At 46.7% G+C, this 26075-nt stretch overlaps 1 protein-coding gene across 2 annotated transcripts in view; it reads left to right on the top strand.

Annotated features, from left to right (window-relative positions):
• The window catches only part of LOC149355353 (uncharacterized), a 166637-nt gene that overhangs the window by 79636 nt on the left and 60926 nt on the right, over nucleotides 1-26075 (top strand). For both annotated transcript variants that reach the window (XM_089583774.1, XM_089583775.1), the window contains exons 9-14: nucleotides 559-648; nucleotides 7338-7442; nucleotides 7680-7820; nucleotides 9939-10020; nucleotides 17314-17498; nucleotides 18211-18399. In XM_089583774.1, coding sequence (XP_089439900.1) covers nucleotides 559-648; nucleotides 7338-7442; nucleotides 7680-7820; nucleotides 9939-10020; nucleotides 17314-17498; nucleotides 18211-18399 — 792 coding nt within the window. The remainder of the gene's footprint in view (nucleotides 1-558; nucleotides 649-7337; nucleotides 7443-7679; nucleotides 7821-9938; nucleotides 10021-17313; nucleotides 17499-18210; nucleotides 18400-26075) is intronic.

The following is a 26075-nucleotide window of genomic DNA, read 5'->3' as shown; positions in this document are numbered from 1 at the left end:
TGTAAGAAAGAGACTATTTTTTTACTGTAAAACAAGGGATAATAGGCTATAAAAAGGTAAAAAAAATTTTGATGGAGTTTCCCTTTACTCCTCTGATGCCACACATCACTGAGGCGTGGAAAGCGAATGCAGCTGCCAGTGAAAGTCGCTCCAACATTGAGAGTCCATTGGAAACCAAGCACGCAAAATCTAACGGGTTGGAGTTGATTTGGAGCTCAAACAGCCAAGTCACACGCACGCGTCGTCCGTCTCTTGCGTCTGGAGGCTTCGGATGCTTGGGCGCAAACTTCTTTATCCTGGATTCATCGCTTCTTCCTGCGGCCGACCTGTGCTCATCGGTCACGTGATGCTCACGGCATGTGTCCGGGACGTTGCGAACCGACCCATCGTCGCACTAACAGCTAGCGCTGTAGAACCTTTCGCATGGGTGGATGTATCCCGATCAATATACGTTTTCATGTTTACCGGTGTTAGATCTTTGACCAGGTCAAGTGTATTTACGATAGCTTTTGCAGCGGTTCAGTTTAATGTATAGCTTTTCCTTTTTTCACACGACAGTGCACTGCTATGACACCATCCAAGGAAGCTTCGGTTTCTTCTCTACAGGCCGAGTCGGTCTCATAGAGTCGTCGCCACTGTGCCTCACTGGTGAGCTGTGCAATGAGAACTCCGCTATTTTGCTTGTGCGGCTGTATCGCCGGACTTACTCACATGACCCGAAAATTCATTGTGCCTTTCGTGAAAATTTTTCATTCTGGGATATAATCAGCAGCTGTCTGCACAAAGTGGTGCAACTCAATTGAAATAAGGTAATATAGCAAAGAGCACGATCAAGATGCTGCGATTGCTTACGCTAGCGTTGGTAATCACAAGTTAATAAAGTTTCATAAGCAGCTATCGCTGGCATTCGCACAATCTTTAGGATGGTCATTATTAATTTTTTTCATGGTGAGCTCGCGGTTAACTGTTAAAGGACGGCAATGCATATTATCGCTTGAGTAAAGTTGCCGGTGATGTTGGTCTGGTGGATTCCAGAAACTGGATGCACCGCTTGAAGGGCTCCTTGATCAAATGACTTGCAGGCGAAGCGATTTAATGGGAAACGAAGAACTTTTATGCAGGCTATATACAGATGGGTACAAGAGTCAGTACGGCCGCAACTGTCCACGGCCGGCCTTGCCGACCGCCTGCACAGAGGTGAGGGACGCCGCGTCCCTACAGTTGAACTGCCGCACCTTGCACTAGCTCTCAACAGTCGCTACCTCCTAGCTCGCCCAGATCTAGCGCCTGCCAGCTAGGAGTAGCTGGAGAAAAAGCCCGCGGGCGCGGATCCCTTCGCGAGTCCATTCCGAGGTGCCCGCGTCCCTTTCCACTCGCAAAATTAAACTGTGCTAACTACAGCTTCCCTCCTGACATCAGTTTGAAAGAATTGGAAAGCTCAGAAGTGATGTCGGGGTTTTTCGCTCCCCCTAAAATTCCTCCCTAAGTGGCTCCAGAATCCTCCGCCAAGTAGACTGGACGCACGCTAGATGTCGGGGGCTACAGTTTCAATTTCTTAATGTTCTGGCCTAGTACATAGCACGTTGTGTAACGCGACGATACTCAGACCTCTCTCGCTTGTTTACGGCCGGCGGCGGCTCCCTCCGGGAGACAGGAGTCAAGGAATCTAGGGGCCAAGGTCTCATGCCGGCAGAGAGATCCGCCGTTTGGAGTGGCAAGGAAGGCGCAGGAACGGGCGGGGAGACAATCCGAAGAGCATGGATGTTCGAACTGCTCCTCCCCTTCTAACGGCGTGCACTAAAATCTAAAACAAAACAAAACGGGACGTGCAGCCTAGACCCCTGCCCTCTCGCGGAATGTTCGCAACACATGTACTAAAAGATGCGGCGGCGTGCCGAACAGTACAGCGTGTCTACATTGCGCTGGAGGGTAACGGAGTGGATTGCGAGAGAAGGCAAGCGTAGCATGGGGTAGCAGAAAGTTAGGTAGGCGGATGAGATTAAGAAGTTTGCGGGATACGTTGGCTGCAGCTGGCAAAGGACAAGGTTAATTGGAGACATATGGGAGAGGTCCTTGCCCTGCAGTGGGCGTAGTGAGGCTGATGATGATGACACTGGCCTATTGACTCTGTGCCATGTCTGCTTCTTGCGTCCTCATTGTGCCTAATTTGTCATCTGTGAGATGCATGCTTATGTACCTGATTTCTTTTGCACTGAACTACATACTAAAAACCACAGTATAGATGCACGCGTTTAGGGATGGTGCCGACTGCGTTAGATTGCTTTCGAAACTATAGTCACCGCGCGCTCATTGTCGCGACTCCGGCGCGCGATGAGTTTTCGAGTGCACGTAAGGTGAGCTTGGACTACGGAGAGACGGGTGCGGTATAGACTTTTCCTCATAAACGCGCGCATTGATTGGGGTGCAGCATTCACATTGGAGCAACGGCTCCTGCGCTGTGCCGCTTTCGCAGAGCCGCGTCGTGACATGCTCGCTGCGAACAGGGCGCTGAGAATCATCCCCGGTAGTGTCCAGGCGCTCCTGTGGCCGCGCGGTAGAGTGCGAACCCGCGACAGAACAATGGCGAGCCTCTGTGCATTCATCGAGTAGGCGGGCCTGACATCCTGCTTCCTCATCGCCAGGTAGTGTGCGCGTGACGTGAACGCTCCGTGTGTGCTGCTTCGGACGATTTGCGGACAGGTGCCCCATCCCGATCGCTTGCGCAGTGTGCCGTGTGCGCGATTTCTTAGGGGCACGATGCTACATGTGCGCGGCTTTATGTACACAGTGTATTTTCATGCTATTTTACTACGAACACTGATCGCTCGCACATAGCAAGACTTCGGACAGTGTCTGGACACTCACGCGCGAGTGCGCAAACTTGTTTAGCTTTTGTGTTTCTTAAATGGTGTACATAGCTCTCCCCTCTCTTTTCTCGATGTTACTCTCCTCCGTACTTGTGCACGCTATCTTCCTTCCGTCCCTTTTGCTTCTGCCGGCCGCAGCTTCGGTGCTTAACGTATTAGACAGCAGTTCTCGCTGCAGGCAACACCGTTTTCTTCCTTTTGGTATTTTCCTTTTAATAAGCCACTGCTATCGCTTAAGCGACGTCGAGGACGAATTGCTTGCCTTCAGAGCATCTACATTGAAGCCGCCAGCGTTGAGACTGGCTCAGTGCGATCGAAACCGGCCAGGAAGAAATTAGTGTTTCAGAATGTTTCCCTTAACGGCGTTGCGCGGCCGGTGGTTGTAAACTCTTCCTTCCTGCTTGCAGAATCCGGCGTAATGCCTAGAGGTCATGCTGACTGCATGTTTCTCGTTTGATTTAATTATGTTGCGGCCAAGCAAGGGTTCGATGTATTTGTTCGCTCTTGAGCCGGATCATCTATCGGCACATATCCAGGAATAGTTCGCTGTGGTTCATCACCAAGCGTCCTATGCATTTTCGAAGGTGGCGATTATTTCGAGATGCGTACAAAAAAAATAGTTCATGGATACTTATCAAAGCTTTTCATTTTTTAACAAAGTGGCTGGAAAACCAGTTGAAAATATATTTACTGGTACTGGGCCTAGGTATCAACGCACGGAAGCCATAATAATGCAAAAGCTAAATACCGTGTTGGGAATTGTTCATTGCATTAGTCGTCGCATCGCAGAAGGTGATAAAGACGCATGAACATACATCGTATATCCAGCACATTCTGTTATATAAAGTGACCAGCTTTTCTGGCAGAGGGTAGTGTTGGGTAGCTTACGGAACGTATTATTGCCACTTATTGCTGTTATTACGAGGCCACTGCGTAAGCGAAACAAACAGCATAGGTCTTCACATTCGGCGTCTTTGTAAAAAGGAAACAAATGTTGCGAGTTCCCTCAACAATAACGTCCTAACGTTCACGTCCACTCTTGCACGGCGCTGAAGTAATTTAAACAGGGAAAAATAAGTGTCAAAGCAAAGCCACTGCTCTCAGTGCCGCATCTTCATCGCCGGTGTAAGAAAGCCGCACATATGAAATCCAGCTCCGCCTGCAGGTAGCTTGAGTTGACGGTTGGTCGTCGACGAGTGCAGCATCTCCTTCCTTGTTCTTCCACCGGCCCTCGAGCATCTCTGAAGCTACCCATGTAGCTTTTCGCCCGACGCCCATTTCCTGTGTGTCTGGAAGTAGAACTTTCTTCAAATAACAAATAAATCTTCGAGGCGTGCGTCGCGAGTCTTCCTTCGAGCGGGAATTGAGCTCATCCCACCGCTGCGCGGAGGTTTTCGTCGCTGAAGCCACAGTAGAGGACTTCGGAATAATATCGATCACACGGGGCAAGTTCAGTTTCCCCTTCACGTGGCGACGAGATGAAACACTTGATGATGAAATCGGGTTTCTTGATAGATTGATGGTTTGGATTCGCAAACATTCACATTACTCGACGGCAGGAAAAGAGGGTTAACTATTTATTTACACAAATAAACCTGAAGAAACTGGCAAGAAGAAAAATTACGAGGAACTTTAGCGGCTAAAGTGCTGAAAGGCGAAAGCCTTAGTGCTGCATTCTGCTACGCGATTGTTCACTTCACATTTTGTTGGTGCATTATTTACCTGCCAATTAATGACGCTTAAGCTTCACCTTTAGGAGTGGAACGCGACAGCGTGTTGTAGCGCTGCCACGGAGTCCATTGAACGCCACCACCCGTTCGGCGCGATGCCTTGCCCTTTGGACGCAACGCTTTTTAAGGAAAGTAAATGGCGCAGTAATTCTCTGTCGTCTCGGTGGACACCTGAGCCGCACTGTACAGGAAGGGAGGAAGTGGAGTGAGAGAAGAAAGAGGGGCCGTAATGAAGAAAATGAAAATTGTATTTGAGGGAAGGAAATTACGCATTAACTGTCTCGCATATCTCAGTAGCACTAGTCGAAAATTCTATTTGACGAAAGAAAGTTGCGCAGTAACTGTCTGACATATTTCGGTGGGCACCCGTCAAAATTCGTGCGTGGTGACATCACGACAATCTGGACCAATCTGAAACGCGGACAAATACGCCTAGCTCGTCAGTAAATTGTTTTTTGAGGAAAGGAAATGTATCTGTCTCGCATATCTCGGTGCACATCTGAACCTCGCCGTAACAGGAAGGGAGGAAGATGGGAGTGAACGAAGACACCGCATTCACTAGACGCACCTTTGTTCATTCCAAACCATCGAGCTGGCATAGCGGAGTGGTTCAATAAATAAAAAAAAAAGCTGGCATAGCGGAGTGGTAGCGTGCTCGACTCGCACTCCGGAGACCGGTGTTCGATTCCCAAGCTCGGCCAATTTTTTACTCGGTTTTATTTATTTATGTGGTCTGACTAGAAAGGTTAATTGGACTGATTGGTTAAGTAAGCAATTAACTAAACTCAAACTTACTTGGAGCATCACTATACGATCCCTTTAATTGGTTGCATGGTTAGTAGCCAAAGTACAATTGGCCCCGTTTGAAATTCGCGCACTGTGACGTTTCGACCAACTGAAAAACGTGACATTTCTTGTCGACAGCTCCTGCTTACAACGATGAGGCATTAAAGGCTTCCGCCTTAAAAAAAACTAGTTACAGCCTGACTGAACCGTTGGTTAGACGAAATCAGCCCCCGCTTAATCCATAGCGCTTAGATTTAAGCCCTCGGTCTCCACCCTTGGCGGGGACAGCAACCAATAATAAATCAGGCGACACTTCTCACCAGTCGATGGTCAGGGAAATGAAAATAAAGTTTCCGTCAGCTAAAAAAAAAGTGGGGAAAGGATATAGGCTAACCAAATACTTGGGAAAGGAGGGGTTCGGAGCACGCACACAAAGAGCACTGAATTCACTGCATTCCGAACCTCTGCCTTTCTCTGTTTCCTTTTCCGCACACATGCATATGGGGCAAACGTATGCCTCGGGAACAATAACTTAAGGTCCGTTATAAGAAAAGAGAAAGCTGTCGTCGGTATCAAGCGCTCAGTAGCAACTCTAACTAAATCAGGCGCCTCTTCTGAGTACCCAAAGCTCAAACAACTCGTTCGCGCCGCATCGTTTACCGATCAGCTACCGTACACCTGCGTCCTCACCTGCGTCCTCCTATGTATATGAGCAGAGCGAATGACTGACATGTAGGGAAACGAGAAGGTTAAAAAAAACGTCCACTGGCCATAAAATGACGACTGCAGGTATTCAAACACTGAACACTGTACAAAGCAGCGTGCAGGAAAGATATGTGTGGTGGGAAGGCAAGACAGAGGCAGAACGAGCGCTCTGGCGGCGGTGCCGCCGGCAACAATAGAGCAGCCATCGAGCCTCCGTAATGCGTCCGCGGTTCCACAAATTTCGTAACCCTTCAGCCGGGGACAGGTGCACATGTCAAAATAGCTACCTCACGCCGTACACTCTGTGGTGGAGACTGAATGGCGCATCAGAAAGTGTAGCGAACTTCACAGGGTCTTCGAAAAAGTTACAGAAAACTAGCATTCTGCACTAACAATATCAACGTCTAAAATACGCAGTCCTCTTTACTTTTTGTGTCAGTGTACCTACACGTATTTTTTTACACCAGCTTAACAGCATTTGCTTTTACGCACTTTTATTTTGTTTATTTATAAAGCAATTTTGCAAGCCTTCGATCTTAGGTAACTTTAGAAACTGCGAAATAATATCGCACGTTAATTAAAATTTGACTCTCCAGCTATCAATCAGTACTCACGTAACGAGGTTTCGAGAGCGGTAGTCGAACGTTTACAGTCGTCCTATTCCGTTGAGAACCAGACTAGAACCGATGTGTAGGTATTCTCGCACTCATGAAACAAGAAAACCCTCTTTATGATTTGTGTTACAAAGCGGTCAGAGTAAAGTTTCTTTTTAGTTTTTGTGCAAGGAAACTCGAGAAACGGCGGAAAAATCATTTGTCAGTATTTTACAGCAAGCATTTTTTCCACCCCTGCTTACTCTCAGGAGAACGTGAAATAATAGACATCGCGGGCTGTTACTTTCACAGAAGAAGAAAATATCATGAGCAAACTGCAGGCCTTGAAAGTAGTCCGCAAGCACAGTAGTAACATTTCCACCCTGCGTTTCGCCCACTGTATCCATAGTTGTTTAAGCGCATTGACCTCCTCCCTAAAGGCGCGCACGCGCGCACGCACGCACGCACGCACGCACGCACGCATGCACGCACGCACGTACGTACGCACGCACGCACGCACGCACATGCACGCACGCACACGCACACGCGCGCGCGCACACACACTAAAATTCAATGCTTCAATTCGATGCACACCACGCTTGTGATTGCGACCTTTTGAGCTTACTTTTTAAACTCCATTATTCATTTACTTGCAGAGTCTCATCACCTTGTCCCTCGTGTGTGCAACATTAGTTTCAAGTCGGAGCCAACGTGGGAAGCATACGACGAATCGGCATGCGCAATGAGAGCAGAGACAACAGGTGAACTTGCTGTGCATTGAAGTCAGAACTGCTCTGTAGTCTAAATAACGGCGTTAACATTCGGTAGAGCGATGAGTCAGATATATTTTTTGATGCCGACATTCGTAGTCAGGGAAGGAACTACCGCAGGAATTCTGGATGGATTTTGATGTTTTGCTCTTGTTTGCACACTGTGGCCCATGGCCGGTCTTCTGTTCGTTGATGAGAGGTATTGAATAAATTACTTCGCTTGTGCAGGCTTTGACTTCAGCACAGAGAGCCACCATCTCATCTGCAGCCCACGCGACTGCAACGAGAGACGCGTGAATGGCACCTGGTCGGAGACCTGGCGTACCTGCAACGAGATGCGCAGCTACCTTGCTAGTGACGGTCCGGGCAGTGAGTGACCCTCTGCTCTTCCACAGCTCCCTAGCTGGCAAACATTGCTGCTGTTCAGTGCACAGTGCTGCGCAGAGAACGCTGGATCCGCTGAAGTAATGATACAAAAGCGCAGGTCGCGTAAAAAAGACATTGCACATAACTCCTCACCAAAACACCGAACACATATAGGCACACCCACAGGCATGAAGAGGGCTGAGTACTAAACAAGAAAAAAGCGTGGTCCGGTCAGTTGCTATGCATCAAATTTAAACTAGGTAGAGCGAAAAAGCGGACAGTCGACGCCCTGCTGTTTATATTTCTTTAAAGAGTGCAATCCTGTAGCGCGTTTTCGGCCCTATATTGCCCCTGCGATATATTATCGTGTTTTTACTTGTGAGGAAAAATATATTATAATTGCACTCTTCAAGTACTCCTCAATGCGCGAAACTTGGAGGCTATCGAAAAACTTTGAGACTAGATAAAGGAAAGTGCAGCAAACTGCCGAAAGGAAATGGTTCGGTTTATGAGAATTTAACATTCCAAAGCGCCTCGGGCCATGAGGGAGGTCGTAGTGAAAGGCTTCGGAAATTTCGGCCACCTGGGGTTCTTTAATGAGTACTGACATCGCACAGTACACGGGATTCTATAATTTCACCTCCATCGAAAAGCGGCCGCTGTGGCCTGTGTCCAACCCGCATCTTTCAGGGTCAACAGCCGAGAGCCATAACCACTGAGCCACCTCAGCGGCTGGGAAAGGAAATGATAGCGTTGACTGTAAGCCGAACAGCTAGAGTAGCATGGATTACAGGATAAACGCGCATCTGATATAAACAGAAGCAAATGGAATTGGTGTGTGGCGTGTAATGTGGAAAAGAGATAACCTGTAGAGATATTGGGTTATTATAAGCACGGTTTACATGAACCCGTTAGTGTCGGGTTGAGTTGGGAGTCGGGTTGCGGAAGGTCACCCCGACTCGACGGCTGTGTGTTTACATGAACTCGATTTTAGCGAGTCGAGACCGGTTCAACTGCAGCGATACCAAGCGTAGAGCAGCGCAATGCAAGCGAACCATGGCAGCCTCCAAGACTCGGAGCCGCGACGGCGCGAGTGAAAAACGAATGCACGCGAACGATCCCAAAGTGGTACAAATTACTCCGGGGACCTCCACTACGGCACCTCTTTCTTCCTTTCTTCTTGCGTTCCCACCTTCCTCTCTTGCCTTACGGCGCGGTTCGGGTGTCCACGAGATATGTGAGACAGTTGCTGCGTAAATTCCTTTCCTGAAAACCAATTTTCAGTCTTCAAATTTATCCTCTCCCCTCCCATTAAACAGACTATTTGGCTCGATAGCGTTTACAAGCATATCGAGTCAGGGCCGAATTGAATCAACATACCGCTTGCGGTGCATTTGAATGGACCCGACCCCTCGACTCTCGACCCGACTTGGCTCGTATTTTCATGAACACAGTAACCGGTTTGCGCCCCGATAACTCAACCCGGCCCTGTCGGGTCCATGTAGGCGCCGCTGTGGTGGGTTGGTCACAAGGAAAGGCGAGCGTAGCCGGGGGCCGCAGAGAGTCAGGTGGCCGGATGAGATTATGAAGTTTTTGCGGATAGGGCAGCCGTAGCTCGCCTAGGACAAGGTTATTTTTTTAGGTATGGGAGAGACCCTGCAATGGACGTAACAGGAGCTGATGATGGTGAACCCCTGCGGGGACCAGGTGGCCACATTTGATTGCGCCCCGCCGCGGTGGCTCAGTGGTTGCGGCGCTCGGCTGTTGACCCAAAAGACGCGGGTTCGGTCCCGGCCGCGGCGGCCGAATTTCGATGGAGACGAAATGCTAGAGACCTGTGTATTGTGCGATGTCGGTGCACGTTAAAGAACCCCAGATGGTCGAAATTTACGCAGCCCTTCACTACGGCGTCTCTCATAGCGTGAGAGACCATATATCATTGGCACTGCATGCTCGCTGCTTGTTAGAGTAGTTTGGTTCCGTTCAGGAGACCGTCATTGTTTTTCGGAAATCTTTGGGTGTCTTACACCTATCTGGCGACGTCTTCTCTGGTATTCACTCGTTGGTGCACTACCGCGTTGAGGCCCGCCACATAGTCTACAGCACTCTGTATTTCCCCAGGCTGGACCGACATTGTAAAGAAGCACGGATACTTCCAGTCAGACAGCGCTGGACACCCGGAAGTTCTGGAAGCTTTGAAGCGGTAAGCAGTGGTAATGTGGGCAGAGGGGTGGATGTCCGAGTGTCGGCCACCGGAACACCCAGTGCGAAAAGTGCACCAGATTTTGTTGTCGCGTCATTCAGCTAAACTTCGCTTGTGGCCCGTTTTTACAACTCAAACAGGCGGTAACCGAAACGCCGCTACTCAAAAACTCGGCCAAAGCTTTCTCATTTAATGCCGGAGAGATTTGTTGCAGCTAAAATAGGCGTTACCGGATAGAAATCGGTAAGTTTCATTCAACTACCAGAACCTATATTCTGCAACTAGGTAAATACTATCTCTTCAGGTACTGGCATAAAATCACGTCCTCAAAATAATCGGTTATTGCCGTTTTATTGCGCCAGCATTAATAGTGGTCATTCTCCGCATTCTGGTGCTGTGTGCTCGTCTGTTTGTCTGAAGCCAGTTTTGTGGCAGGCTGCTCACCTGCCCATCGGGATGTGGGCTACGCATCGTGTAAGGCGGCATTCCTTTTTATCGTGAGAGGCTGCTCGGGAAAAGCAACCAGGGTTGCAACCCATCCCAGGAAACTCAAGTCCTACCAAGGGCAACACCTGCCTTAGCACCTGTCCTGTACCACTGCGCCCTTGCTCACCTGCCCACCGGCTACACCTTGACAAGTAAGATACCCGGTGGGCAGGTGGCACAGTTGTGCAGGTGCTATGGCATGTGTTGCTACGTCCTCCTTTCACTGTCATATCTAGCAATTGGGGACAAAAGCGTTTTTGAAAGGGAAACTTTTTATGACCACATTTTGATATAGTTCAAGATTTCACTATAACAATCGATATATCCGCAGATCACGCGACGGCAGACTTGCATTTTTTTCTATTAACGTTTTTGTTATCGTCACAAGCCCTTTCCGTTGGTTTTCTAACGGAGACTTAACTGTTCGACGCGATCGATGGAAACACTCTAAAAGAAAGATTTTTATGCATATCAGATGAATTGAACATTACCTTTAATATTTTCATGGCAGTATATTGCAATTTTCCAATGTTATGAATTTTTTTCCGCCAATGTTAGACACGTATATGAAAGAACACACACACCAACAACCACTTTAACCTAGCAGGGTAGCGCAGCACATACCCGTATTTGGCCAAATTGCCCACATTGACTGACATTTTTGATATGGCTAGAACGTATATTAATACAAGCGTGAGGGTGACAATCCGGAAAACCGGAACCCGCCAAATTTTGTTCCTGGCAACGAAACAACATATTTCACCACACCGCTCGTCAGCATTGAAGGCTTGCCACGCACTGTTCGTGTTCGTGAGGGCATCATTCTTACGCAAAAGGCTGTGACTCCACAGCATGTGACTCGAGCATGCTCTAAAGAATTGAGGTAGCCTAAAAGCAGTAAAAGGAAAATGGGGCACAGGTAAAAACCAGACGTATGCTCTAAGAGACAAAGACGGCAATGTAATTACTACTATGAATAAGATAGTTTAAGTAGCCGAACAGTTTTACACAAATCTGTATAGTAGTGAATGTAATCAAGTTACTGAGAGGGGCAGTCGAGCGCAGCAATGAGAAATCCCGCCAGTAACAAAGGAGGAAGTAAAGAAAGCCTTGGGAGCAATGAAACGGGGGAAAGCAGCTGGTGAGGATCAGGTAACAGCAGATTTGTTGAAGGACGGAGGAGAGATTGTGCTAGAAAAACTAGCTACCCTGTATACGCAATGCCTTATGGCCTCGAGCGTACCAGGAGCTTGGAAGAACACTAACATTATCTCAATTAATAAGAAAGTGGACGTCAAGGACTTGAAAGATTACAGGCAGGTCAGCTTACTGTTCATTGCCTACAAGATATTTACTAAGGAAATCGCTAATAGAGCCAGGACAACCTTGGACTTGGATCAACCAAATGATCAGACAGGCTTTCCTAAAGGACACTCGACAATAGACCATATTCACGCTATCAGTCAGGTGGTAGAGAAATGCACAGAATATAACCAACCCCTACATGTAGCCTTCATTGCTTGCGAGAAAGCATTTGACTCACTGGAAACCTCAGCTTTCATGCAGGCATTGCGGAATCAGGCTGTGGAATAGTGTTATGTGAAAATATTGTAAGATGTTTATAACGATTGCACAGCTACTATAGTCCTCCTTAAAGTCAGGAATAAAATTCCAATACGGAAAGGTGTCAGACAGGGAGACACGATCTCGCCAATGCTATTCACCGCGTGCTTACAGCAGGTATTCCGCGGCCTTGAATGCGAAGAGTTGGGGATAAGAGTTAATAGAGAATACCTGAGTAATTTGCGATTCGCTGATGACATTGCTTTGCTAAGCCACTCAGGACATGAACTGCAAAGCATGATCCATGAGTTAGGCAGAGCAGAACGGTGTGGCTAAAAATTCCCAACGATTACGCTACTTCCTAATGAGATATTTGAGCGCAGCTCATCAGCTGTTTCAGCTTTTCGATAGATTGAGGCAAAGAATTCGAGCAAGACGTGTATGTTCAATTAAATACAACTTGTCATTTTTGGCACATATTCCTTCTTCAAGAAACACTCCATTAGTAGTTTCTGACTGTCATGGAGGAAGCTTTGTGATGCAAAAATAGGTGGATATATGGTCGACTTGCTGCACCAATGCCTGGTTCTCAAAGTAGAGGTCTGCGCAAGTATTTCGCGAGGTTGTCACAGCTGTGGGAGCCATTACTTGCGAGAGGAACGGGTTCTCCCACATCAGTGGTAAGAATTTCCGGCTTGTCTTTATATCTACATTAAAGTCCCCATCCACCCTGGCAGGTGGTAGCGCTTCTGACACAACGTTGTCAATGCCAAAGCATGCAGCACACATTTGTCACTACCGCCACGTAGCTTAACCCATTAGCGCCCAGCGTACTTTTAAAAGTACAGTTAATTTTTTTTATAATTTCACCACCAAAGACTGAATTTTCTTTTTAATAGGGCATGCTTTTGTCAACAGGGGATTGGCCAACCACCCTTACCTAATTTGGCGCACTTCCTCTGCTCAGTATGTCAGCTTTCCGTGGTGAAACTTCAGGATGTTTGTTTCCCACGAACTGCACCGGTAGTCGCTTGCTTATAATTTTCTCACGGCCGCATTTATGTACATATTACGCTAGTTTCAAGTATAGAGCAGCACGAAAGGCGAAAGTAAACAACGGATGCTTTGAATGTCCCGCACCTTTGGCGTTTTTTGCTCTGTGATGATTTATATACTGCTGTACTTCCTATAGTACAATGGGTCTTCCTGTGTGCAGAACGGTGTCTGTTTATTCCAGTTCATAGATCTTATGGTTCCTTCCAATTTTTCGGAAAAAAATCACTTGATCTGCTCAGCAAGGCCTCGGAGGCAGCTGTACTTGCCGCTAGCGGTCTTGAGTATTATGATGGTATGATTTTAATTGGTTGTAATAAAGTTTGATTATAAGAACTGAAAGTTCTGCAGAGCAGACAGTTACTGTTATGCCATTGACACCGTCTGCGGAAAGTACTTGAGTTCAGAAATGAAACTTTTGGAAGCGCGTGTTGTCCTGTCGTCACCTGAGGTGATTTCAACGCTTAGTGACTATTTCACCTTTTTTGTATTTTTTTTTACCTCCCAAGACATTCTTGTAACGCTCCACTGGGAGGAATTTAGGGCTAGAGGAACCGTTCGCCAAAACGGGTTTAGGAAGTGTCCACTCGGGTCAAAGAAAGCGATGAAATAGAAGCAGCCATGAAACATCGATTCTTGCTTCAGTAGTATAGGTTACATGCTCTTATTGAAGTCTACGATCAACAGTATAGTAACTATGGCTTGCAACTATAACAGCAGTGAGCCTACGTGTTTTGTAGAGTGGTGGTTGCCTATAACACAAGAAAAACAGATTTTTTTAAAGCCAAAACTTCTTTCCTTTTACAACAGTGGTATGGCAGGTGTTGACCTTTCGCATCGAGCCATCTACTGCCAGTATATCAGCATCAGGGACAAAAAGTGATAGTGGTTGTTGACCCCAAAGCTCAACTTTGCAATTGTGAAAGCCTGAACAATCTGCCAAATTGCTAGAGATGAGCCTGCTGACTATTTTTGCTTTGGTAAGAACGTTACTCATTATTATCTACACCTTGACATGCAGTAACCAGCGGTTCGCAGACACTCTGGCTCAATCGTATCTGATGCTTCTTTGAAAAGGAGAAAGCTTTCCGTGCAAAGTAGGATAACTGCTGTGCCAGTATAGCCAGAAAATATTCATGAGGGCCTGCAAGAAGTGTTATATCACCTTGCGTAAAAATCGCAGACATAATAACAAAATTCACGCCACCAATAGGAATGCAGTGAAGTAGCCACATGTGATATGGGGAAGACCCAGTGTACTATAAAAAGTACACCTGTGTAACCTCTGGAAGGAATAAAGCAATCGTGACGAAATTTCAGCAATCTCTTTTTCTTCATATGAGAGTATTATGTGCTAAAAATGAAGAAAATCCCTCTGTTAGATTTTTCTTGGTCCCTAATGGGTTAAAGCACAATTGAGGTGTCCACTGTTCCAAGAGGACAGTTATGCGCCTTCCATAGGGTTCAGGTGTCCACCAATGTGTGTGAGAAAGGTACTGAGAATTTCCTTTGCTCAAAAGCCAATTTAAAAATTTTACCCTCTGCTTTTCAAGCCCCTGCTCGATTGGTTTCGCAGCTGTGGGAGACAGATACTGCGAATTTCCTTTCCTCAAAAAAATACCGAAGAAACTTTGAAAATTCTAAAGTGTGCTTGGCGAAAGCCTTGTGGTCTATCCACTGCCGCTTCCCCGAACCACTTGGTGCGGAATCACTGGGCCGCTTCGGAGCCATGCGTCTCACTCACTCGACTGCAACGGAACGTCTGGCGAAGGAGCGGCGGTGTAGCTACCACCGCCGACGCGCGCGCGCTCGTTCTACCGCTACTCTGTGACGTCACGTTTGCTATGCACAGCTGAGCCCCCACTGGCGCGCCGGTTGCACGCACTCACGCGCACGCACGCACGCACGCACACACACACACGCACGCACACACACACACACACACGCACGCATGCACGCACGCACGCACGCACACACACACACACACGCACGCACGCACGCACACGCACGCACACGCGCGCACACACACACACACACACACACGCACGCACACGCACACACCTGTCTAAAGAGTGGACGCATAAAAATCTGTAAGTTTCGCCGTAAGCTTGTTTTCCAACCAAATGGTCACTTTAACAAGCGACACTCTCGTGTTCTTTGTGGAAGCAGTTCCCTCTTCTGAGTAAACTCAGGAATGTCGCCAGTTTACTTCCAGATGGCCCCAAGAGAGCCGTCGAAAGAGTTCAATGGTACAGCTCAGAAAAGGGGATGCAGTCAACCGGCTGTAGCACCGAAGTACAGGAAAATGAAGGAAATGGGCCTTTGATGCTGTGCCGGCAATAGTAAGCTACCTCAAACCAAATTTTCTAAAAATTTCCTGTTCAACAACACTGTCGTTCCAACTTTCTCCCGTCATAGTCACACCCCCCTCCCGTTCTTCCCTAGCCAGAATAAGGAACAACGCACTCCCCACAGCACTGTGACAAAGGACGGCCTCCCTCCTTTTCCTGCCTAGACTCTGTTGCAAGCAGAGTGCGACCATCCGGAGTTTCCATTCGCTTGAAGAATATGAGCGTCTCGTCAGGGTCTGAGATCTTTTGGTTGGAAAACAAGCCTTGCAGAGAAGACGTGTTATAGGTTACAGTTACAGCGAAGACGCACTGATTAAAATTTAAGGTCATGGAGTAACGGCGAAGTAACGTGCGATACTTTTTTTCGGGAACGGTAACGGTAGCACGTTACCTTTTTTTGTAGGTAACGTAGGGCGGTAACGCGGTTTTTTTTTAGCGTAACGAGTAAAGTATTTAGTTCTTTTTTTTCAGTAACGCCTACAACACTGGTCTCACATAAATGGAACCAGGTTTTTAAAAAAGATTAAATGTCCTAGCTCAGTGAAACCGATTGAGAGTTGTTCAGAATCACGCGGCCTAATCTGCAGTATTTCTTGTTCTTGAAACTTAAACTAATTTTTTTAGCCTTGAGGAACAAAGTTTCCTAGGAAAGTTGTACATCGTCCCGAAAACCCCCTAAAAGTGGTATTTACATCGAGGAACGTTTCACGTAGCTTTATGTGTTGGCATTAGAATAAAGCAGCTTCTAACTCACATCTCTGTCCCATTGTACACGCAAGGGCTCGTCGGCAAAAGCACCTCAGGGAAAACCGGATTTTGGTCTCTAAGAACCGTCTTGGGGCGTTGAAGTGGCACCGTTGTCAGGTTGAAGCTTTTAATTAATGTGTGAGTTATGGTTTAAGGCTGGTCAAAAAACCTAGCGGTCGTGGTGTTCGTCTCTCGTCTCTTGTGTCCTCGACTTGTGTTGCGCTACAGTATATTGGAAATATGTACCAACAAGCCCAAAAAGCCACGCTACAAAAAACGTACTATATGTAAACGTTTCAGTCAGCTGTTGTTCAAAGGGACGTACAACTTTTCATTTGACACTTTGTTCCTCAAGTCAATATTTGAAAAACTAGCTGAGTAGGCTCAAAATAATTCATTAAGTTTGAACTACGAAAAAATACTGCAGAATTGGTCACGCGACTCTAAACAACGCTCAATCGGTTTCACGCGTATGGGACAATGCGTGTTTTTTAAAGGCTTGGCTAAATTTAGCTGGGACGCCTGGTATATATCGCCACGTAAGGTACGCTTTTTGCGGTCGCTCGCACGTCCTGGCAATTTGTCCCCAATAGCGTAACGTTGTGTAGTAGAAAACTATGCCTATTTCTGTTAATGGTTGCGAAAGACAATTTACAGGTGTCTCAAAACTAAAGCGGAGCATCGCAGCGTGGAAAAATTTCGCTGCTTGCTTCACCCGGGGAGCCGAAAAAGTGAATATCGAAAGCATAGCACTGCTCAGCCGAGTGTGCCATGCGCTCCCTCTCTGCGTTATTTCCGCCATTCGCTTCCTGCGTTTCACGTCATGGGCGCCTGTAGATTCAACGCTAATTTGTTGCTGCCACAAACAGGAAGGCCATTCGACCGGCCATTCCGTTTCGCTCCAGGAAGACCAAAATCTATGCGCCTCACTATCGTAATCATCATCATCACAGAAACTTTAGGACAAGTGAAACACTCCAATTATGTCTCCCTTGCGCTAGCCGCAGTCACGATCCCACTTATGTCACATATAATTACATAACTTTACAGTAGCAGTTCGCGTCAAAGGTATGTTGCGTTCATCAACTCGCAGGTCAGAGCTGCTGGTGCCGATAGCCCTCCCAGAAGGAGCCAAAATGGACGCCTGTTTTATGTTAATGGCTGGACGGAACCAGTCCCAAACGGTGCTGACACGAATCAGCTCTGACATCAATCAAACTCCATGCTCCGAACACCTGGAGGCAAGATGTGTGCCGAGGTATCGCTCTTTTGTCCGCAGTAAGTGGGCCTTATTTTTATCATTTTTGGAACCCAATAAATGCAAAAATGGAGTAGTAAATGCTGAAAAGCGGCAGCCAATGGGGCGAAAAAAAAAACTGGAAATACCAAAGCTCTAAAACTTGGGGGCACAGTGTGGCTGGTCGCAAGTTACAGTTATTTACGGTTCCTTCTCGACTGCACAGACCCGTTGTATCTCCATCGAAAGGAAGTATTGCCCCCAGTTTATATTTTTTGCTTCCTTTAGTCGCATACCCTTAGTCAGTCTTAGAATCGACCATCCAAGCCCAGCATTGCCTTGCTTAGACGCGTCCGGCTATGTCAGACGCAAGAACGAAGTCTTACCGTGACAATGGCTAGTACATATAGGCAACTAGACTTAAAACGCTGATTGGAATCATGTGGGCGCTACAGACGACTCCGAACACGCGCCTTGTGGTATATACGATGTTCTGTTTCCTTAGAATTTCGCCTTTGTTTTGATAACATGCCAAGAATAGACGGCATAACCTTTTTTTTTTTCAGTCGACGCAGTAGTGGACAACTCCGGCCCTCCTATTCGCTTATGAAGACTAGATCCTCCTGTAAAAAGGCTCACACTTCGGACTCGTGTCGGAAGCCTCAATGTTATGCTGTATTTAGCCGCGAGCGGGAGAAAACGTGCCGCATCTTCAAATATTTCTAAAAAACCCCATTGCTCTTTCTCGACAAGGCCTCACTCCGTGTCCGCGAGGTGGATGGCTGGACCTGTCGCACAAGAACACCTGCCTGTGGCTGAACACCACTCCTGCTACTTACCGTAAAGCGGCTGAAAGCTGCAGCGAGAGCGGCGGACATTTGGCTATCCTCGATGATACCTCGCTGGCGTACACGCTTGCGCTGCTTCTGCTTCCGCCCGAAGGTAAGCGGGCACTTCACTTTCTGTCTTCTTTAGTTGGTGTTCGTGCGTGGGTGTGTCTATGTGTGTGTGCGTGCGCATGCGTGCGCACGCATTTATATGATTATTTTGACTCAGAATGTTCTCATGTCTTACTGTTCGCGCTAGAGAAAATGCCTAGGGGCTTCTGTCTTGCCATTTATATCAGCAGCCACGCTTGAGGTGTTGCTCTAGATTCGAAACACTAAAAGAAAGTATTTTTTTTGCGGTAAGTAGGAAGAATAATCGCTAAGATTAACCGCACAGCGTTACTCCCCACTGCGATACTTTTAAGTGCACACTAACCATTTCCCGGGATCGCATTTGTGCCGATCTTTGCCTCGACATTAGAGGTTAGATTGTGGGAACTAGCTTCAGCTATCTGACGCCGTTCTTCACGTTTCTGGTTACATGGAGAGCTTACGTGGCAGACACCGCACCATTACTTGCCGCTTCAATCAAGGAACCAAAGAAAGGAGCTCTCGGCAAGTGCCGATGCCCACAATCGTTTTCGTAACAAAAAAGCCACGAAAGAGATCAATTTTGCGGCTCTCCGGAGGCCCGCCCGACATTAGAAGGTACTCACGGCGCATGTCGTGCTGGGAAGTGCAGAGCACACTTTTCAGTTCGTGGCCGCATACTTAAGCAGCGCCAAGCAGCTTGTATTCATGTATCGGACGCTTCTGAGCGCACCTGTACAGGGCCGGTATAATATAACGGTTTGTTGCCGAAACGATTTAATTTCTGAACTTTTCGCACTTTGCCATTGGCTAGAGAGACGCCACATCCTAGGCTTCAGGCAATAACCAATATCGAACGAGGGGTGTGTCGTCTTTTTAGTCTATAAGAAAAATGTTATAGAGTCAATTTGGAAATCGTTATGTTACTCCATCCCAGGCACCTACGATAGCTCCAATAGTCAGTTTGCACTCAAGAATGAATTTGATCGTAATTCCCGCACTGAAGATGAAAATGTCTCATAAGCGCTATCTGTTAAGAGGCAAACTCCGTATCTATAAAAAAAGAAAACGTGTGCAAGGAGTGAATACCCATAAATAGGGAATAATGATTGGTTCAAAGTGGATACTTTGTTTCCTTTCATATTGGAGCCACCTGTACGGCTCCTAGCCACGTGCGCGGGCTTTTCAGCTGGCCAGTTCGATTTTTCTTCTGCGAAGACAGATATTCTTGTGTCTCACCATCGTGGAACATCGCATTTTCGAAAGTTAAAAAATTTACCTGCCTATTACTAAAAGAAATCATGAATATCTAACGGCAGTGTGATGCTTAGTTGATTACGTTACGTACGTGATTTCAGTTAACGAAATCTTTGATTCCGGAGCATACTGCTGCACACGACGGGAACATTTAGTCTTAGACTATCATCTACACCAACCGATCTCCAAAAGTGGAAGACACATCGCTCCACCTGCCAATCACCTCCGACTGGCAAGCCAAACTTCGTTTTTGGAAAATCGCTGTCAATTCCCTCCCTCCCTGGGGCCAAAATTAAGACCCCTAAAATATGGGGAGCAAGCTTCTTGGAACCATTCACAGTGCTGGCTGTGGGCAATCAACAAGCTTCCTTTCCAATAAGGGCCCCCTAGGAGTAGCCACATTTCTCGCTTGGCTGTCAATTGTGTGCACGCCGCGCTAGCCCGGTTGAAGCAGCAGCGCAACCGGCTTGCAACAGCCCAGAGAGGGGGAGTATCGACATCTTCTTCGCCAGATGGAAATGTCAATACTGCAGCGGAAACATGATGAAGCGACAGCGTTCAACAAGGCTAGAGACGCCGATCTGATTCGTGGGGGTCTTTAAGCATGAGCCCAGTCATGCGGAACGCGTGGTGCTTGAAGCTTCGGCAGAACGCTGCAGCTTTTGCCAGGACTTTCTCTATGCTAGAATAGTACGTGGCAGTCGGTTACACTTTTCATCAAGGGAACTCGTTTGTTAATGTGGACTGTACAGCCAACACTGAGAGAACAGGTTTCTCGCCCCCCATAGCCAACGTGCGACTTCGTTTGGTGAGTGCACGTGTCCAGGTGCCGCGGCAGTTTTAGGAACGGGGCAGCCACGAAGGAGGTTAATGCAGTCTAAACACCCAGATGTGGAAACAGAGTAGATGTGAAAAACTTTGGTCAATGCCGAGTTATTTTGACCTTAGTACTCGATAGGTTTAATGAAGGGACAGTCGAAGAAAACTGGAAGTTGTTCCATAGAAAACTAATTGAATGCAAAGCCGTGTGTGGTACTGCGCTAAATATAACGCCTTGTCATTGTGTCCCGTGCTTTACGACCAAAACAAAACGCAGTATCCGTAAGAAGAAAATATACAGACGTGCCATCCGCGCAGACACGAAGGACGATTGGACTTATCATTGTACTCTGTACGTTTGAAAAAGAAATAAATGGGGGACAAAAAGACTTTTCATAACGATGAAATTTCATATATGATTTGATCAGATCCGAAGAAGTCAACATATCACCATATTCTTCCGTGTCTGCGCTAGGATGAAACACTACTAGCTGCATCTATGCTCGATTAAATACATTTTGCAGCTCAGTTTTCGCTGGTGGAGGCCCTGCATCAGGAACTGGTTCAACGCAGTGTACGTTTGAACATTCATGGCTTACATAATAAATTCACGTCATTGGGTTTGGCTTTCTCCTTACTCAAGGCTCCGACCCGATGGGATATCAACAAAGTTACTGAAACGCACAAAAAATTATCTGCTTCTCTTCTGGGCAAGCTGTTCCAACAGTCTCTTTCGACCGGCGACTTGAGAGAAGATTGGGAAAAGGTCCACATTATTCCTATTAAGGTGGAAGCCTTTAAAGCCTCATCGTTGTAAGCAGGAGTTTTCGACACAAATGTCACGCTTTTAAATTGGTCGAAATGGTCGTGACATCACAGTGCGCGTATTTCAAACAGGACCAATTGTACTTTGGCTAGTAACGACACAACCAATTAAGGCGAAAGACTAATGCCCCATCGTTGTCCACTGGAGGTTGTCAGCAGAAGGTTGTCAGCAGAGGTGTCACGCTTTTCTAGTCAGACCACAAAACTAAAACGAGTAGGAAATTGGTCGAATTGGGGAATCGAACCAGGGCCTCCGGAGTGCGACACGAGCATGCTGACCACTCCGCCATTCCAGCTCTTTTTTGTGTATTTATTGTCTGTTTTGAGAGATTCCAGCAGAGCACAAGCATATGTTCTGCGCTGCACTCTCAAACATCAAGAGCGGACATGTGTTTCACTCATGTGGGAAAATAAAAACTGTTTCAAGAAACACAACTCTCCCATCAACTCGATAACTTCTTCTCCAAAACATAGCTTCTTGTACACTTCACGTAGCTTAAATATGTTTTCCTTGAAGTAATCTCGGACAGACCGCGCATCTTCTTTTCAATGCCGTACAGCCATCCTGTTTCGCCAAACACTGTGCAGGCCAAGAAGGAAAATTGCATGATATTTATAAAGATCCGGCTCAACGTCCAGGAATCGTATCCCATACGGAGTCAAGGGCAAGTCTTTCTTTATTGTACGCTGGAGCACGTCCCAAAAGAGCAGCGCATCCTAGCAATCAATGATGACGTGCTCTATTGACTCTGGTTTGTGACAAAACAAGCAGTCAGCACCCCATGGTTAAAACAATCCCTTCTCCTCCATCCATGTTTTAACCGGCAATGTACCAGTGTGCAACTTGAAGCAAAACGTCTTCACACCCGCTGGCACCACCATTTTCCGTACTCTTTTTAAAACGTTTCCTCCTTGGCCTCCACTATACAGAGATCGATATATTGGCTCGGGGAAGATACAGTCAAGCAAAGTTTTCAGCAATTTCTTACGCGTGACATTTGAAAGGTATTCCAAACTGAATCGAGCATTAAGAAACCGGAAAGCAACGATCACTTCTTTCAAAAATCTACTTGCACTGTATCTCATCCCGTCTACAGTGGAAATAAAATAGCATGGCAAAGCCGAAGAAAGCCTCACTTGAATAAAAGTCCGCAGAAAAGGGCCGCGTTGATCTCAAAGAAACATAAATCTTGACACCACCTGCCTCAGGTACAAGTGTGGCAAAGAAAGACCCCCTTTTCTCAAACTCAGAAATAAATGAGCACGTTTAGTCCTCCCCCATGAGGGCTACCAAACAAAAACTGCGGAGAGACGACGAAATTTTGAATGCTAAGTAGAGAGCATAAAAGGATCGTCAACAAATAGCACACTTTTGAAACCAGGTATACATTACATATGTTTTCGCCCGCGAAAACAGTTCCTTTCCCGACCATTTTTGTGTAAGCGTGGAGAGTTCTTGAATTTTCTCTTTCCAAAAGTCATCGTTATCTCAATACTTGTCAAGAGGAACACCCACGTTTTTGGAAGGAACATGTGACCATTTTACACTTGCATGAAACAAAGGCGCTGATGCCCAGTTCCCATGCCAAAGGCCCGTACATTTGTCCAGATTAACAACGCTATTGGTTACAACACAAAACCTCGCATGTCCGTCATGCCAGCTCGATGGTTTCGAATGAACAAAGGCGCGTCTAGTGAATACGGTGTCTTCGTTCACTCCCATCTTCCTCACTTCCCGTTACGGCGAGGTTTAGGTGCGCACCGTGATATGCGAGATAGATACATTTCCTTTCCTCAAAAACCAATTTACCGGCGAGCAAGGCGTAGAGCCGAACGGGCGATGACATTCCGTGGACTCCCTGGCACCGTTGCAAGACGCTGTCGCGTTCCATTCTTAGAGGCGAAGCTTAGCGTCTTAACCACGCATCAGTGACACAAGTAGCAACACCGCGCTTAGGGCAACAAAGTGCTCCCTGAATTTTTTCAACTTAGGTGATAAAAACTCATGTCATAAATACAGGCAATTTCCACCAGTTGTGTTATGTGTAAGGTACTGGAAAATAACATTTCATCCAAAACCATGCCATATATTTCCACATTTCACCTAATTTGTCCTAATTAGCACGGTTTTTATCGTCGACGTTCATGTGAGATACAGCTATTCGAATTGCTAACAGACCTGCATCAGTCTGTTCGCTCACATTTGCGGATCCACGTCATCTACATTTATTTTCCCAAATAATTGGATGCATTTCTCACAAATCAGTTGTGTTACGTGCAAAGTACTGGAGTATATCATTTCATGCAAAAGCATCTCATATATTTCCACATTTCACCTCATTTTGCCTAATCAGTACCTTTTTATCGTCGGTGTTCGTGTGAGATAAAGCTATCTAAATTACTAACAGACCTACATCAGTAGGTTCACTCAAATTTAAGGATTCACGTCATCTACATTGATTTTCCCAAATAATTTGATCGCGTTTCTCACAATAGAATATTTTGCAGACCGTCCTGCATTAATTTGCCAACCACAGTCATTAACTGAATCAAATAGTTTTTTTATCTAACCGCATTCAATTTCTCATAATAGATTTGGTGCACATACACTCCCCTACCAATCAAGTCTGGAGTTCCGCAGGGCTCCGTACTTGGAACGGTCCTTTCCCGTCTGCATAATAATGATCGAAACCGGTGATTTAAAATCATGCGTCATATTATTCGCAGATGAATGTGTTTTTTACAGTTGTTTTAGAGACCCTCTCGACCACGGCGTGTTACAGGAATACTTAAGTGCTGTCTCATGTAAAAACAAAAGCAGGCAAAAGAAGTGATATCCATTACATAACGCCGGGTCGACATGCACAACTACATCATCAATGATAATGTCAATGAAAACATATGTTATTTCAAGTACCTCGAAGCGCACATAACGTCGGCGCTAACATGAAACATACACATTCAGTATTCGTATTAATAATGAAGCATCTAGAGCCCCTGGTTTCCTTAAAGAAACCCTCTGCCAAGTCAGCGCCGAAATTAAACTCCTTCCTTACACCACGCATGTAAGATCTCAATTGGAGCAGAGACCAGATTCTTAACCCTGGCAAGCAGGCTGAGCGGCACTCTCCTACTCTCGACAACAGTCGCCATCTCTCGGCGCGCGCGACCCATCGGAATGCGGGTCGCTCCGGCGCCGCCCGTAGAACGCGTGTTTACCTGTTCTTCGCTTCCATCGTTGGTGCGCTTCATCACCTAACGTATGTTGGTGTGTGCTGTGCATCACTATTCACATTTTCCTGTCTAGCAGTCCTTGCTGCGCTTATCTCGCGCGCATTGTTACTCGATAAGGTGACATATCCGAGGGTAGCCTTCCTGGTAGGGTGCGGAATAGAAACTGGTACTTACAAGCAGATTTCTTCTCTGGCGTGTCATTTGTTGCTTTCTTTCACGCGCTCTACCATCTATGTTAATTTTATGCATCATATTTTAGCTTTATTGATTTGACTCTATGGTGCAGTGATGTGCAAGCAGTAACTGGATCGGCAGCTGTGGACTGAAGGTTTTCCCGATGAAGCGCGAGTTTTCGATCACCAGTACCTCTTCGGCATCCATGTGCTCAGCGTGCTATTTTTCCCATTGAACACATTTCGTGTTCAGGAATGTAAGCACGACCGCTACCAATTTAAGTTGCCATTTACGCACGTATGTCAGAAAGATCGGCGGGGCCTGTCTGACCGTAGTATTTTTCTGCTGTTGGTATCTGCCTGAATCACAGCAAAAGGCACACGATTTTATTACATTCCATGACATTTGGCCAAATGGCTACTAGAACGCTGTCGCTGGCGCCCAGAGCTTCGGAATACAATAAACGCGACTTCGGGCCGAAGAATTCGGGAAAGCTGGCTTCTGTGCTTATATTTATTCAAGCTTTGACAAATTAAGCTAAAACACGTTTCTATGTGTCAGATAGCATAAACCATGATAAAATTTGTTTTCTGTTATCCCTGCGACTTAGTTGAGCTCACAAAGTTAATTTGTTAATGTGACTGGCACACCACCACGCAGGCTACAATGAAGCCCTATTTATGGGTTGTGCTTCACGGCCGGCAGGAAGGATTAAGAGCGCACTGTAATGGGAATTTCATGCTAGCCATACACCTAATGGTTGATATTGGCCATAATAGTTTCCTCTGCGATTGGAGCACCAAGACAGTAGCGATATAAGCACGAGCGTGTGCTAACGCCTGCGCAAACAACGGGAATGTCAAAGTGTCATGGTAAAAGCATCAGTTTTATCCTTTTGATAACGCGAAGACTTCCTGCAACAAAGCCGCCCTCTGGAAGTATGCTCGGAAATGCTTTTTTTTTAGCATCCGAAGGGCAGTAAATCGCAGCTATATGCAGGAGCGGCCGTGGAGCTGCCCTGCAGTCCCCAAAAAAACGCCCGCAGCGCGGCGCGCCAGTCGGCGAAAAATGGCCCCGCCTAAGAACGGCTCTCGACTCTGGTCTATACATCCATCATTTGGCATCCCAATTAAGCACATGTAACCGCTTCTGTGAATCAGTGCAAAACAAAGCAGCTATACTGATTGCCAACGACTACTAATGCTTGTCCGGCGGCACAAGCAAGAAACGCCGCTTAAATTTATTACCCGTGTATACCAGACGACGGAATGCACGCCTTTCTTGTATCCATAAGCTATATCATGGCACATCTTCCTTGCGGGAAACGTTTCTTCGTCCCGCATGCCATATACCGTGACGTCTGGAGCATCGTTTCGAGATTGACGCCGCTAT

This window comes from Amblyomma mixtum, chromosome 3, assembly GCF_055824585.1.
Source record: "Amblyomma mixtum isolate Tamu chromosome 3, ASM5582458v1, whole genome shotgun sequence".
Taxonomy (NCBI): domain Eukaryota; kingdom Metazoa; phylum Arthropoda; class Arachnida; order Ixodida; family Ixodidae; genus Amblyomma; species Amblyomma mixtum.
This window is presented reverse-complemented; position numbering and strand designations above follow the sequence as displayed.